This window comes from Enoplosus armatus, chromosome 14 (genome assembly GCF_043641665.1).
Source record: "Enoplosus armatus isolate fEnoArm2 chromosome 14, fEnoArm2.hap1, whole genome shotgun sequence".
In the NCBI taxonomy this organism is placed as follows: domain Eukaryota; kingdom Metazoa; phylum Chordata; class Actinopteri; order Centrarchiformes; family Enoplosidae; genus Enoplosus; species Enoplosus armatus.
Genome location: NC_092193.1, coordinates 8,829,162 through 8,842,879, shown reverse-complemented (window position 1 = coordinate 8,842,879; position 13,718 = coordinate 8,829,162). Strand labels below are relative to the sequence as shown.

The following is a 13,718-nucleotide window of genomic DNA, read 5'->3' as shown; positions in this document are numbered from 1 at the left end:
GTAGTACTCCTCATGACAAGTAAACTTAAGAGTAGATAATTTCTAGCTTCATCAAGGCTACTCTGACAAATTACAGGCATCCCTTTCTGAGGTCAGGTCCATGAAGAAAGTCCAAACTGAGGAGTGACAGTGAAGGCTTTAGCGAGAGAGGCATGCGGCCCCAGTGTGTATAAACAGTAACATGGGATATAGATGTAAAGATCAGCAACAGACACTTCAGCAAAAATAGTATTTGAAACATTTCCTTTACTTGAGAATAAGAAGAACTGTGAGGAGTGCTTGATGTTTCTTATTGGACTTTTGACTTTTGAAGCTGTTCCAGTTGCCGAGCACGCCTCACAGGTGGTTAAGTATTCGGAAAAGGTTTTTTTTCGAATACAGTTTTTGCTCGTCTGCTGCAGAGAGCAGACGGGACTTTCAGGCCTGTGGGCATTTTTAAACATTTACTGTATCTCTAGCTATGGTTTTTTTTGTACATTGAATGTTGAAAATGTTATATCTTATATAGAATGCATTATGTCATATCAAACCTACTTTTTCTATACAATCAATAAATCTGATGGTTAAACATTGTATGGTGGTGTTGTCAGTCGCTTACCGTGTGTGTATGTGTGTTACTGTGATGTGTCTTTCTTTCTCAGGTTATTAAAGAAGACGGCCAAACTCTTTTGGAAACTTCATAAGGGGAGGTAATCCCTGAGTTTTTTATTGAAATATCTGCACTTTTTGGCGTTCCTCTTTCCGGTTGCCATGACAACCCACATAAACCTGTTACTATTGTTTCTGTGTTGCTTCCCGGTGAGTTGTGGATTACAGTCTTTCAATTTCTCTTTTCTCTCACGTCCTTCCTGCCACCTTCCTACTAGCATTAACATACAGTATCTATAATGCCACAAAGTAAAGCTATCTCTATTTCTCTCTTTTACTTTCTACTTCTTATTCTTTTATTGTTTTGCGGGGAACACTGGTCCCAAAACTGTCAGCAGAAAAGCTCTGCGGGGAAATCAGTATGGCATCCTCTCAGAGAGGAGCCAAACTGTTCACACAAATTGTTCAAATAAAGTAAAAAGACAGAGAGGGCAAGAGAGGAAACACAAAGTGAGAGATTTTTAACGAACATGAAAAGGTGTTTTAATTTGGAATATTTTACAAGATGTTTTCATAGAGCTGGTGTATTATTATTATTATTAGCATGACTCACTTTGACTCATATCAGTTCCCTTTTGTTTTAGGCATTACATTGAAACTCCACTTAAAGGAATATTTTAAGACATTTTTGGCTTTTTCGCTGAGAGCTAGATGAGAAGATTGACACCACTCTCATGTTTGTACAGTATATAAGGCTACAGCCAGCTAGCTTAGCTTAGCATAAAGACTGGAGCTAGCCTGCCTGTGTCCAAAGGTAACTAAATCTGCCTACCAATACCTCTGAAGCTCACTTTATGATACATTATGTCTTGTTTGTTTAATCTGTATATAAACCAAACTGTAAAAATGGTCTTGGCCAAAAAATATGGCACATTTACGTTTTGTTTGTTTTTTTACAAATGAAACAAACAAGACAAAGAGTTTATTATTGAGCTTTAAAGGCGCTTGATTGTGGATTGTGTTCCCTTCAGAATGAGCCAGGCTAACTGTTTCCCCCTGTTTCCAGTCTTTATGCTAAGCTAAGCTAACTGCCTGCTGGCTGTAGCTTCACATTTACTCAACAGACATGAGAGTGGTATCCATCTTTTCAAACTCTCGGCAAGAAAGCGCATTTCACAAAATGTCAAACTATTCCTTGAACCTTGTTTCTGTCTGATTATTCAGGAATTGAGACGACAGCTATGGAAGAACAGCTTTTAGATCTTATTTAGTCTCATTCTTGCACTGTTTGGTTTGAATACTACTCGCCTCAAGAAAATATTGTAAATACAGTGTATTCATTCATAAAGTCTCCTCATAAAATAAGATTTAAAAGGTGTTCATAACCCTTTAAATTTAAAACTAATCCCAAACCTTGCATAAAGAAGCTTTTCATGGAGAATTAATGCAGTGAAAAACAATGTATTTTATGCTGCAGCAGCTTGGGAGTCTTATACAGTAAAGTAAATACCATTATAGGCTCCAACACTGCACATAAACATATAACAAGACTAGATTGTTTTTGGTTTTCATTCAAAGGTCCCTCATGATTAAAGTGGCAGATACTGACAAATAATTGTAAGAAGATCTGCTGCATATAAATCTATATAAAATGACAATACACTTTCTAGTTTTCATCAAACACTGAAGATCATTCTGAAGAAAGTAAATGACACTTTGTCAACAGTGGAAATAACAAGGAAAGCTGTGTCTATGAAAGGCTACACATTAGTTCTTGTGAGAAAATTAATAAAGGGTCTGCTCTGCGGTGTACATGCACAAATAACGTTCCATTAAATGCAACCCTGTTTTCAAATATCGCCCATGTCTACAACTACTGTACAGTCATATGTCAGGTCATAGTCTCATACATTATATTTCAATTAGCATGGAAATTCAACCACAGAGTTTATAGAACAGTTATAAATTGCTAATTGCTTTGCTAAGCCATTTCCTAGTCTAAATTGCATCACAGCTGTGCATGCATTTGGGTGCTGCATCAACCCGTGACAGGTCAATTATAATTTCTCATCATCTAATAATCTCATTGGCTTTGTTATGTTGCTAGTTGTTTCCCAAAGCAGGTGTTTGGAGATTTTAAAATATACCTCCTGAGTAGCTTCTATAAAAGCTTACTACTCTGTCTGTCTCTCTTAAAACATAATGTAGTAGAAGAAACCGTGGACAGGCAGAGAAAATATAAAAGGCTAAATATCTGGAGTGCGGTCACCTTTTAAGGGTCAAGTTAGTTTTTTCTAGTTGGTGTCAGATTTGTTTAATTATGGATTTTTCTGTAGAAGTACAGACGTTAGGGGGGTTATAAGGGTTGAGAGTGTTTAAAGCCCTGTAAATCAATTTTCAATCAATCTTATTTTTACATCTGTGCAGACAGTTTTAATTCTGTTTTTCTTCATATTTTCATTTCTTAATTGTTTGTTAAGGCATACAATTCATCTTCTCAGGTGGTTGGATGAAGTCCTAGCTGTTCTTCTTTACATTTGGCTGGTTTAACCTATAAGGGGGCCACAGAGTAAAGAATGGGGCCCCTACTGGTCCTCTACCACCCTCTATGTATTGTGTATGTACCAACCAGTACTAATATGCTGGAGTAATACTACCTGGCAAGACGGTTTCTGTGCCTCAGTTAGTTTGTGGTAATTTGATTAAATACAACTTTATTTAGGAATGTGCACCATGGAGGCACAATATAAACTAAAATAATAAAGGTCTTACATCTAGATATTGACTCAGAGCCCATCTACATGGATACCGCAGGCCCTGCCTTTGTTGATATTGTACTTCAGTTTTGCAAAATTTCTTAACAAATTTGCAGTTTATCATATTGCCAAAACCCACTGATGCAGTGAAGCTGGAGCTTTGTCTGTAAATCTGCCTCATATTTCGACCTTGTTTGTAATATGCAGCTAAGGCCTGATAGTGGGCCAGCCTATAGTGGGTCTCAGTGTTGCAGAAATCTTGGATGAAAGGTCCTTGTAGAATAGCCGACGATCTGTTCTGGAAGCTTTTGGCGTTTTTTGAAATAATTTCTTTGGTTCTTGTTCTGTTCCTGAAAACTTGAATTTTTGAAGTTGCAGATTATCCTTTATGTCTGGTTATGCCATACTGACATTTTCAGCTGCACAGGAGGGTTCAGCATGTTCTTAGAGATGGAAGGTGTAAAGGTGATCAGGGATTGTATATTTTAGAGTAACAGCTGGTTTCTCTGCTGACCGAGTAAATCAGTCTTTCTGGATGGACGGTTGTTCAGGTGTACAGTTTTTGAGGCGGGAACAGGTGGCGAGACGGTTTCCCTCCCAGTAGCCGGCATCCTGGCCATCGTGACAACGGCACTTGGTGCAGGAGTCGACCCAGATGGGCTCCCCTGCAGGAATCACCTGGCTGCGTGACCCATCCACGTAGCAGTTAGGACCTGGAGGGAGATGAGCGACAGACGCAACTGCAGCTGAACAGATACTACAAACAGGGAAGCATGTAAAGTCAAGTGGACAGCATTGTGCATACACACTCATCGTTGCATGCAATGATCAAATGCATTATCACTGCATTTGACAGAGAGAGGATAAATCCCCTCAGTGTTTTATTTATTTTAAACTTACTTTCTACTTTTTTTTTGTTGTTGCTATTTTTGACTTACCCTCCTTGCACTCAGGGCAGCATTTCCCAGGCTGGTAGACAGGGTTGACACATGGTGGAGGGGCACAATCTGCAACTAGACAGCGGGCGATGCCATCACTGTCACAAGTGCACTGCTCACATTCTGACGGCTGAGAAACAGCACACACACACACACACACACACACACACACACACACACACACACACACACAGTGTGAGACTCAACATGGATCATATTTCTAACCAGCACCTCTCACCAAGACCTCCTCATGCAACCTCAAAAGGGGGCGCCATCTACCTCCAATTCCCTGCAGTGTACTCAGGTTACATACCAACATACCACACTGAAATTCGTTGGTTCAGAGTTTTGGAAGGAGGCGACACTGAAAAAGATGTACAAAGGTTCATATCCCAGTTATAACACACATGCTCAGGGAACCTGTATCATGGGTGTAAGTTTAATTTCTAAAATATGCTTGTGCATAGTTGCAGGGAACAGTAGTAGCAGAATCGGGTGAAACCTGCATGAAACAGACCAAGAAACAGTTTTGAGCACCTGCTCACTTTGTTTTTGATATCTGTATGATAGACACTTTGGTAATTTACAATCTTGGTCTCCTGCATATTATCTAAAGCTCACCTTTCTGCTGAAACACTGTATCTGAGGTATTGAGAGTGTTTAAAGCCCTGTAAATCAATTTTCAATCAATCTTATTTTTACATCTGTGCAGACAGTTTTAATTCTGTTTTTCTTCATATTTTCATTTCTTAATTGTTAAGGCATACAATTCATCTTCTCAGGTGGTTGGATAAAGTCCTAGCTGTTCTTCTTTACATGTGGCTGGTTTAACCTATAAGGGGGCCACAGAGTAAAGAATGGGGCCCCTACTGGCCCCTACTGGTAATTTACAATCTTGGTCTCCTGCATATTATCTAAAGCTCACCTTTCTGCGGAAACACTGTATCTGAGGTATTCTATGTGGTTATAGTGTCCATGTCCTTCTTTTTAATCATTTATGGTATTTAACACTTCTGTTGGACATTAGTCCTGTACTGCACATACAGTCTATACATATATACTGTAATTTAGCTTTGCAGTGACATTTAAACCATTTCTAAAAATGATTGAGATTTGAGCCTTCACAAATGCCTTTTTGTATTTCATTTTGAGATTGCAGACAGACTTATTGGCAATGTGTAGGCCCTGTATTTGTGCACTTTGTCCTTACAAAACTAAATAAGCTTACATTTCATGAAAATTATAAGAGCAAGCACAAATAATAGCAAAATTAAACTATATTCTGCTACTCCCTACTGGAGTTGATGCACTTGCATGATTCAATTATTTTAAGTCGCTTTGGATAAAAGCTTCAGCTAAATACATGTAATGTAACATATTCTATATCAGTAGTTCCCAACCTTTTTGTGACCCCTTAAAATGAAACAGTGACGTCCAAGTTATGGCCTTGTGGACATGAGTTGTGAGCAGTTCAACGAAAGAGACACTTAAGGAGGTAAAAACTATCCAGTATTTTGCAAGCAAATAGCAAACATTTGAGAAGAGTCTGAAGGAAACTGATCCCTTTAATCATCTGGTGTCTACTTAGATTTTTCTTGAGACCTAACCACCAAGATGAGAACCACTCACTTTATATTGTGTAGAAGTTAAGTGGATATTATGTCTATATTCTGATTCCATATGAGAAAAGACAATTCAGTCATCTCAAAACATTTAAGGCCCTATAATAACAGGAGTATCTATTGGGTCACACAGTCCCCATACTGGAAGCCATCACTAGTCATCCCCATCTTTGAAGGTACCATGTGTCATTGCTTTCAGGCTTACCTGGAAGTTCTGCCCCAGTTCGTACACCACTCCTCGGTACTCACACCCGATCTTCTCGCACCTGGGGCAGCAGTCGGTGGGGTAGTGGCTGACATGGATGCATGCAGCCGGGAGAGAGGTGCACTCAGTGCTGGAACATGCGGAGCCCTCGGCGGTGCATTCACACTGGGTGCAGTGATCAGAGTCCAGAAAATACCATTCCCCCACGAAGTATATGCTGCCGTTGGCCTCGCAGGTGCTTTCCTGCTGTCCGGCGACTGAGAAGCCAAAGCCGGCCTGTGCGCAAAGCAGTAGTGCCAAAACGGCCGTGCGTGTTCTGCGTTCCAGGGAAAGGCGCTCACTGAAAACCATGATGACTTATTGGATTCACCTTGTCCAAAAAACAAGTGTAACAAGCACGTCAGTGAATTGAAACACCCACTGTAGTCCAGCTGGGATTTGGTAGACAGGTTACCAAAATGTACAATAATGAATTTAGCTTGTTACATTGTGACTGAACGCAGAAATCCTTGGCGTTACCTCGGTCCTCCTTCCACAGCAGTCTACTGGGGCTGCGCACACTTCTCCACAGAGCCCGGAAGGGGGTGGAGGCTGGGGGCATAAAGAAGGAAAGTTATATTCACTGCATCTCTTCACACGAGAGTTCACACGCCAGTCTGCGTCTGTCCACCCCCCAATTTAACATCTTTAAGTATATTAGTCCAGACTTTTACAAGACCACAGGTGGTCTCATGTGTTCATTGCTGGTAATTACTGAAGTCTACAGAGCATAGAATAGGTATTTAGCCTTACATCGCGTCATTTTGCATAACTTGTTATATTTTAATATGTGTATCAATGAGATAAAATGCCTGTATTTAGATTTCTAGAGAAATCTACCGTTGACAGTTCCGATCCATCTCGCGATATCTCCCCTTAGCAACTGGAATGTTTGCCCTGGATACCACAGGCTTGATAGGTGCAACAAGGAACCAATTAAGGCGAGCGTTTGTTTCTCTGTAGCAACACAGTTTTATTAACGTTTGCTGTGTTTTAACACGCTCGTGTGTACCGTCTTACCGTGAGTGTTTGAAATATTTTCTGTGAATACTTCGCTTGTGTGAAATGTTGGATTTACATTCTACAGGTGGTCAGGTAGCTAGCTTTAATAACGTTAGCCGTGCTACAGTTAGCTACTAAATTAGCTACTACTAGCTACTAGCGTTACCTCTCACTTTCAATAATGTGGACAAACCTGATTAAGCTAAGTTAAAGTTATTAAGTGTGTCTGGAACCTTTGCAACTTGCAGATATTTTAGGTTTTGGTCAGTGGTGGATGAACAGGAACTAGTCACATCCTTTACTTAAAAATAAAAGTAGCTATACAACAGTGTGAAAATACTCCATTACAAGTAAAAGTGCATCAGAAAATTGAGCAACTATTATGATAGTGAACTATTTTTTAAGCATAAATGCCCAAAATGTGCAAACAAACGTGAGGATTTTATGCTTTTTGTTACATGTACGAGTAAACTGAATATCCTTGGGTTAAAACTGTTAATCGAATAAAACAAGCAGTCACCTAGGGCTGTGGGAAATTATAACAGGCATTTTCACTAATATTCTAACATTTCATAGAAAGTAACTCCAGGATAACAGGTAACTCAAGCTGTCAAATAGATGTAGTGGAGTAAAAAGTACAATACTTCCCTCTGAAATGTAGTGGAGTATAAAGTATAAAGTAACAATTAAAATGTACTTTAAGTAAATGCACTTAATTACATCCCACCTGTTTCTGCAGTTTCTCTCCCTTCCTTCACCCCTAGATTGCCATTGGTATGCAGTCTCCCGATGGAAACCAGCTCTGGTGTCCTAGTCAGTCTCTGTGGAGCCTGATTGCCGAACATGCTCCTGGGTCAGAGCTGCCAAAGATCCGTACAGTACTGGGCGACTCCCTGGTCGACATGTACACAGAGGTGCACTCTGAGGTAAGAGGGTTTTATGACTGCATTATTTCTGATTCCTTCTGTCACAATATTGCTGCATACTTGGGTTTTTTTGTTGAAGCATTTCTCTTCAGATTTTTTCACACTTCCCATTTTATTTGTTCAAAGAATTCAGACAGTGGGTCTGTTTCTGGTTGGATCCCTCAAGAATACCACCACACCATCTACAAGAATTTCCTCTGGAGCTTGGTTTCATGGTGAATCAAAAAATTTGCTCAGCTAAGCATTCCTGGCCAAACAATTTATGAACTGTGGTGTTAGGTCGTGTACGTAGGTTAGTTTAGCTGCATATACTCATTAATTACAATTCCCAGACTCCCTCATAAAAGTGAAATGTGGGTTAACTGGCACTCTGCTGCAGTGAAATCCAAATGTGAGCCAGACAGACATCAATGTTTACTCAAGACCAAGCTAAACTCTCTGCCCCAAAGTCCCTTGCATGGAAAGCACTCTGCTCTGGCAAAATGACCTCACCCAACAAAGACTTGCAGGGTCGATGGGAAAAATCCCCAGCTGAGGTGGAGTGTTAAAGTTTAAAATTGAATTTGAAGAGAGACGTATTTTGAGAAAATAGTGGTTGCAAATCATGGCTAAAAATTAAAGAAGAATTAAGAAACATAATTAAATAAAAATCGCTGTAGCTTTTATAGTTTGATATGATACTGACATGGAGACCAACCTGACTGTTAAAATGAATCTAGGACTCCAATTCATGATTATTTTCACCATCGATTCATCTTCCAAGTTCCAAGAGCCCAAAGTCACATCATCGAATGTCTTGTTTTTCCAAACAACAAACCAAAACCTAAAGATATTCAATTCATGATAATATAAAGCAGAGAAAAATAACTCCAATGATTAAAAGATTATCAAAATAGTTGTGGGTGAATGCTTTGTCGATTGACTGATTGACTAGTCAACTAATTATTTCAACTCTAAATGAAACTCAAAACATTACAGTGCGTTGAAAATGGCTCAGTGGTTGACCTTAAAGTTAAATGTGAAGAAACGATGCCTAGTCTACTGAGGGAGCATTCCTTTCAAGCTGAATTATATAAGAGAGGTCATGCCATGTGCACTGAAGTCTGTAGCTGTGGAGTTCACACAGACACAAAGAATTCCTCTTATCAGCACTTTCTGCAGGATATAAAAAGTCTCTGTGTTTTATATTCTTCTTTTCTACTCTTCTACCTTCTGCCATCTTCTCCCTTAGTCATGTGTTTGTTTGGTATTTAAATCTCTCCATCTGTAGATGTTATCAGCCAACAGGCCAGTCACTGTTTGCAGAAAAACACATGGACGTAGTCTGTCTCAGCTCTCAAACCGTGCCATGTAGACACTACCCACATATTATTGTTGTGACAGTTGACGTATAAAAATCACATGTGAAAACTACAAAACACTTTTTACATGGAAGCATACACATGCACAGTCATGCACACGCCCTCATGCACTCTGACAAATTAAATGTACAATTAAATAGTCAAATTAAATGTATTTTTATGTTACAAAAACTGGAGCCCATTCAAGCACCATTCAAAGAAGCATTAAACCTAAAATCAAACGCAAATGATATAGAGTAATTCAACTCGTACTGTATACAGACACACTCCCATCTACACACACACACACACACACACACACATATACACCGAAAGAGGCCCAGTAAGCTTAGTGAGTCAGGGGGTCGGTATAACAGGGTTAAAGAGGCTAATCCTCAACTGTTGATAAGACCCTTAGCAACACATATTCTTTGACTCGATTGTGTATGTGTCTGTGTAGAGAAAAGAGGTGTGTGTGTGTGTGACTTTCAGTATTGCTCTGATGTTATTTCACCCACAGTTCAGTGTGTGCAGTGGCTGGGTGTAAAGCCCTCAGACGGAAAGAAAGACTTAGAGCTGAGAGCTTTACGAAATTTCCAGAGAAAAAAACAAAACAAAACACAGAGCACTTTATTCAACTCTCAGACTAGTGCATGCATGTTTCCCTCAGTTATTACATTTACTGCAGGGTGTATCACTTCCTTTCCTTGCCTATCTCCATGTCTTTCTCTTTCTGTTTTCTCTCTCTTCTGTCCCTGTCTGTTTCTCTTGCAGCCATGTAATGAATTCCATCCCTCAGTGAGCCACTGTGAAAAGTAATAGTTGATCTGCAGGCGACTCCTCCATTCCTCAATACCGCCACTCCTCCCTCCATCAAGGTCTCCATTGTCTCCGGCAGTTAGATCAGAGGCAGCATTAGCTTCTCTTTTCAAGTCTCTCTACAAGGCCAGTCTTTCTGTACCTCCCTCTACACTCTCACTCCGTCTCTCTACTCTGAATGAAAATTAGGCCTTTAAGTTAAATGTATTCTAAAACCCAGTTTAAATAATTCAACATAATTGCTCCTGGTAGGTGTTATAACTGACAGGTTTCAACAGCGCTCCCTTAAAATAGCTCCTGGATGAGATCAACAGTCTCACAGCAGAGGGAGGGGGAAAGAAAAAGATCCAGGAACAACTTGTTAGCCAGTGAGCCATGAATCCTGTAACATAAACACCTCAACACCCAAAGACAGACAGAGGAAGTCAGTGTGAGTGAAAGGGGCCGTGTGTGTGTGTGTGTGCGTGCGTGCGTGCGTGCGTGCGTGCAACATACTGTTTGAATGCTGGTATGTAAAATGCAAAGACCAGAAGTGGTGTGTTTAGTATCCTCCAGTGTTTTCCTTTGAAGTGAAGTCTTTGACTGCAACATGACCGAAGTGATTGGCAGGCAACAGGTGTGGAGGTGTTAATAGTGTCCACGCCTCACTGAGACACATATGATGCACACAAGCATTCACACATAAACGTTTCACGTGATCTCTTTTTTAACCCACATTGATTTTTTATTATTTTTCCATTGGCTGTTACATTGTGGTTAAATGATGGTGATTTTTCAGCACAGGTTTGTGTACAGACACAGAAAACAAGCTGCTGAGTGTAAAGGTACGCCTAAGGTCCTGGGCACTCTGCCCTTCTACCAGCTCACAGAGGAAGTCACGCATAAAGGCAGACCTTTTTCACTTTTTTTTTCCTTCATCTGCAGTGATAATCCTAGCAAAATTACAAATACTAAAAAGCTGCCTGTTGCTGCAGCAGACTGCGCCGTTTGTCTAATGACATGGCCAACAACCAATATAGTGTGAAAGCATGTTAACATGGTGTGACACAGTGAAAGCAAGATATGGGTTAACAGAGGTATGGAACTACATGAAAAGCCTGTCTATAAGACATAAATAAGGCTCACTGTTTTCAGATTTACAGATTTTCACCAAAAATATATTGGTTGAAAGAAAGTTTCAGTCAGATTTTATGTCCTTGTGCATCCAAACGTTATATTGCTTCCTGTTCCAAGAAGACAAATTCAATGTTTACGGCAGTTTACAGTAAACAAGGTCTTCTTGTGCCAAAGACAGCCCTGAACATGTTTCACTAATAGAAAGTGAAGAGGAAAACGTAGATAGATAGATAGATAGATAGATAGATAGATTGCAGCATAGTTTATAGTTTATATATTTTCACAATTTTTAAAAGTTTAAATAGACGCAGATAAATTCACAGTTATTTTTTGTTCAGAAAAATAAAAGCAAAATATATTGAGCACTATGTCTCTAGGGAAGGATACTTTTACAGCAGGTATCCTTTGCGAACAATGCCTCTTAATCCTGTAAGTACGAACATTGTAGTGTTCAACTTAGGTGCCACATTAGTGGTTCACTACATCATATTGCATTTTGAAAATATTTTCATTTATCAGTACCATCAATTTGTGCAGGAGCATAAGCTGTCAGCTTTGAATGTGTCACCTGGACTGACAGAGATGTGTAATGTGTAAAGCACACTAGTATCCAGTAAATATCCTGTTACTATAACTCTCTAACTGGTTGTCTTCACTAACCATAATAATAATATTTGCAGGCGGAGATGTGGCACAAGATGTGGCAGGAGAGCCAGCAAGGAAACAATAGCAGCAGGGCGGGGACCCCGCTACCACGTCAGCAGGGCTCCCCTCTAGCCGACCCCCCTGCAATCAAAGAGCTGGTGAGAGCCGAGGTCAAGATGTTACTGCAGACTCTCAGAGAGAGAGCCAGCAGGGGGGGGAGGTAGGTATAAGATCTAACACACATCAACCCTCTCTACTGTACATTATTAGTGAATTATTGAACAGATTGGCCAAAAACAGAATTGGTTTGAATGAATCCCTACTTGTACATCAGGAGGGAACCATTAAAGACACTGCACTAGTAACACCAGTGATAGTATTTGATATGAATTCGAAGAAACACAACACATATTATGTATTTTTTTATTTACTGTCAAATAGGAATGTATGCAAACCATAATACATGCTAGAAAAAAATAGTCCACTGAAGATAAAGACCGGCTATAAAATAAATAAAAACTTACAAACATTAAAACCCTTTTCCAAATCTCAAATAAATACACTTCTACACCACAGTTGCACGAACTCTGTGCAGCTGTTGGTAGGACAATGTGGGGTTAAATGAGTACATGACATGATGAAAAAGTCATTTTGCAACTCAACTATGTAAATATCAGAAAGAAATATACAAACACTACAATCCACCACTGATCATTGACAAGGAATGTGGTTTAACTACAGTGGTAGCCATCTTAGAAGTACACCAAGCAGCTTTAGTTTACTGCGTCTATCCCCATTTTTATTCCAATTGTCACATACAATTTATCAGCCAGTCAACTCTCAGTCATTAGTTTAACTCAATGCCAGATGACAAGATGGCAGAAATTACATTTGTACATTTGACTTTTTTCCTATCAAGAGATTTCTTTCCCCCCTAACCCGAGCACAACACTCTGGCTTTTTCACAAGCCAAGGACTGGACAAATAGCTTAAGACCCTGCTCTCACATTCCCTGTGTCATTTTTTCCCCTAACAAAGAGTGCCATAAAATGCTATATTGTGTTCCCACGTCAGTTACAAATGGGATGGAAAGCAGAGGAACAAAGGTTTTTGGCGTGGAGATGTTGCAAACTGGTTTGGGTATTGTGGAACAATGGGACAATTATAGGAGGGAGACTTCCATGCATTCCACACCAAATGCCAACAAACTCTAGTCTAGATTTTAAAGGCCCAGTCACTTCTAGCTTTATTGGATTAAATATATGTGTTTTACCTTAAGTGGTTAGCTAAATAAAATCTTCCCATCTTAAAATTGTTAAGAGTTTGTGTACAAAAACACAGAGTAAAACTGACCTTGTTCAGTTGTTTGACAGTGAAGTGCTCACAGGGAGAACACAGTAACTCTTGGTACTCTTGGTAGTATCTGTGGGGTTTTTTTTATAAAGCACATCCATCAGGGAGTTATAAGCTCCCCAAGAAGAGGTAATAAAACTTTCTAATTGCTGTTTATTTTTTAATTTCTACTGCTAATCTTACAACTCGGATCAGAGATGAGCTTGTAGCAATTGCCAGTTTAATGACACGTATTAAAATAATCTGAAGAATGTCATAAAAAGGGTTGGCAGGATAATATTGCTCAGTAACACTGCTCTACATCCTTACATTACAGTTTAAGAGCCTAGTTTATGTATCATGTATCGTGTATAATTTATGTAAATGTGT

General features: G+C 39.5%; 2 protein-coding genes across 2 annotated transcripts in view; one reads left to right on the top strand and one right to left on the bottom strand.

The window, feature by feature from the left end:
* Positions 1-3,866: 3,866 nt before the first annotated feature.
* Positions 3,867-6,460, bottom strand: LOC139297097 (von Willebrand factor C domain-containing protein 2-like). The gene is made up of 3 exons (XM_070919687.1): positions 6,110-6,460; positions 4,283-4,412; positions 3,867-4,057 (listed from the first exon to the last, which is right to left on the bottom strand). The coding sequence occupies exons 1-3, from the start codon at positions 6,458-6,460 to the stop codon at positions 3,867-3,869; spliced, it is 672 nt and encodes a 223-aa protein (XP_070775788.1).
* A 1,466-nt stretch (positions 6,461-7,926) lies between these two features.
* Positions 7,927-13,718, top strand: part of ccdc24 (coiled-coil domain containing 24) — a 23,417-nt gene continuing 17,625 nt past the window's right edge. The window contains exons 1-2 of the mRNA XM_070918753.1: positions 7,927-8,076; positions 12,032-12,216. Of these exons, the coding sequence (XP_070774854.1) occupies positions 7,927-8,076; positions 12,032-12,216 (335 nt within the window). The remainder of the gene's footprint in view (positions 8,077-12,031; positions 12,217-13,718) is intronic.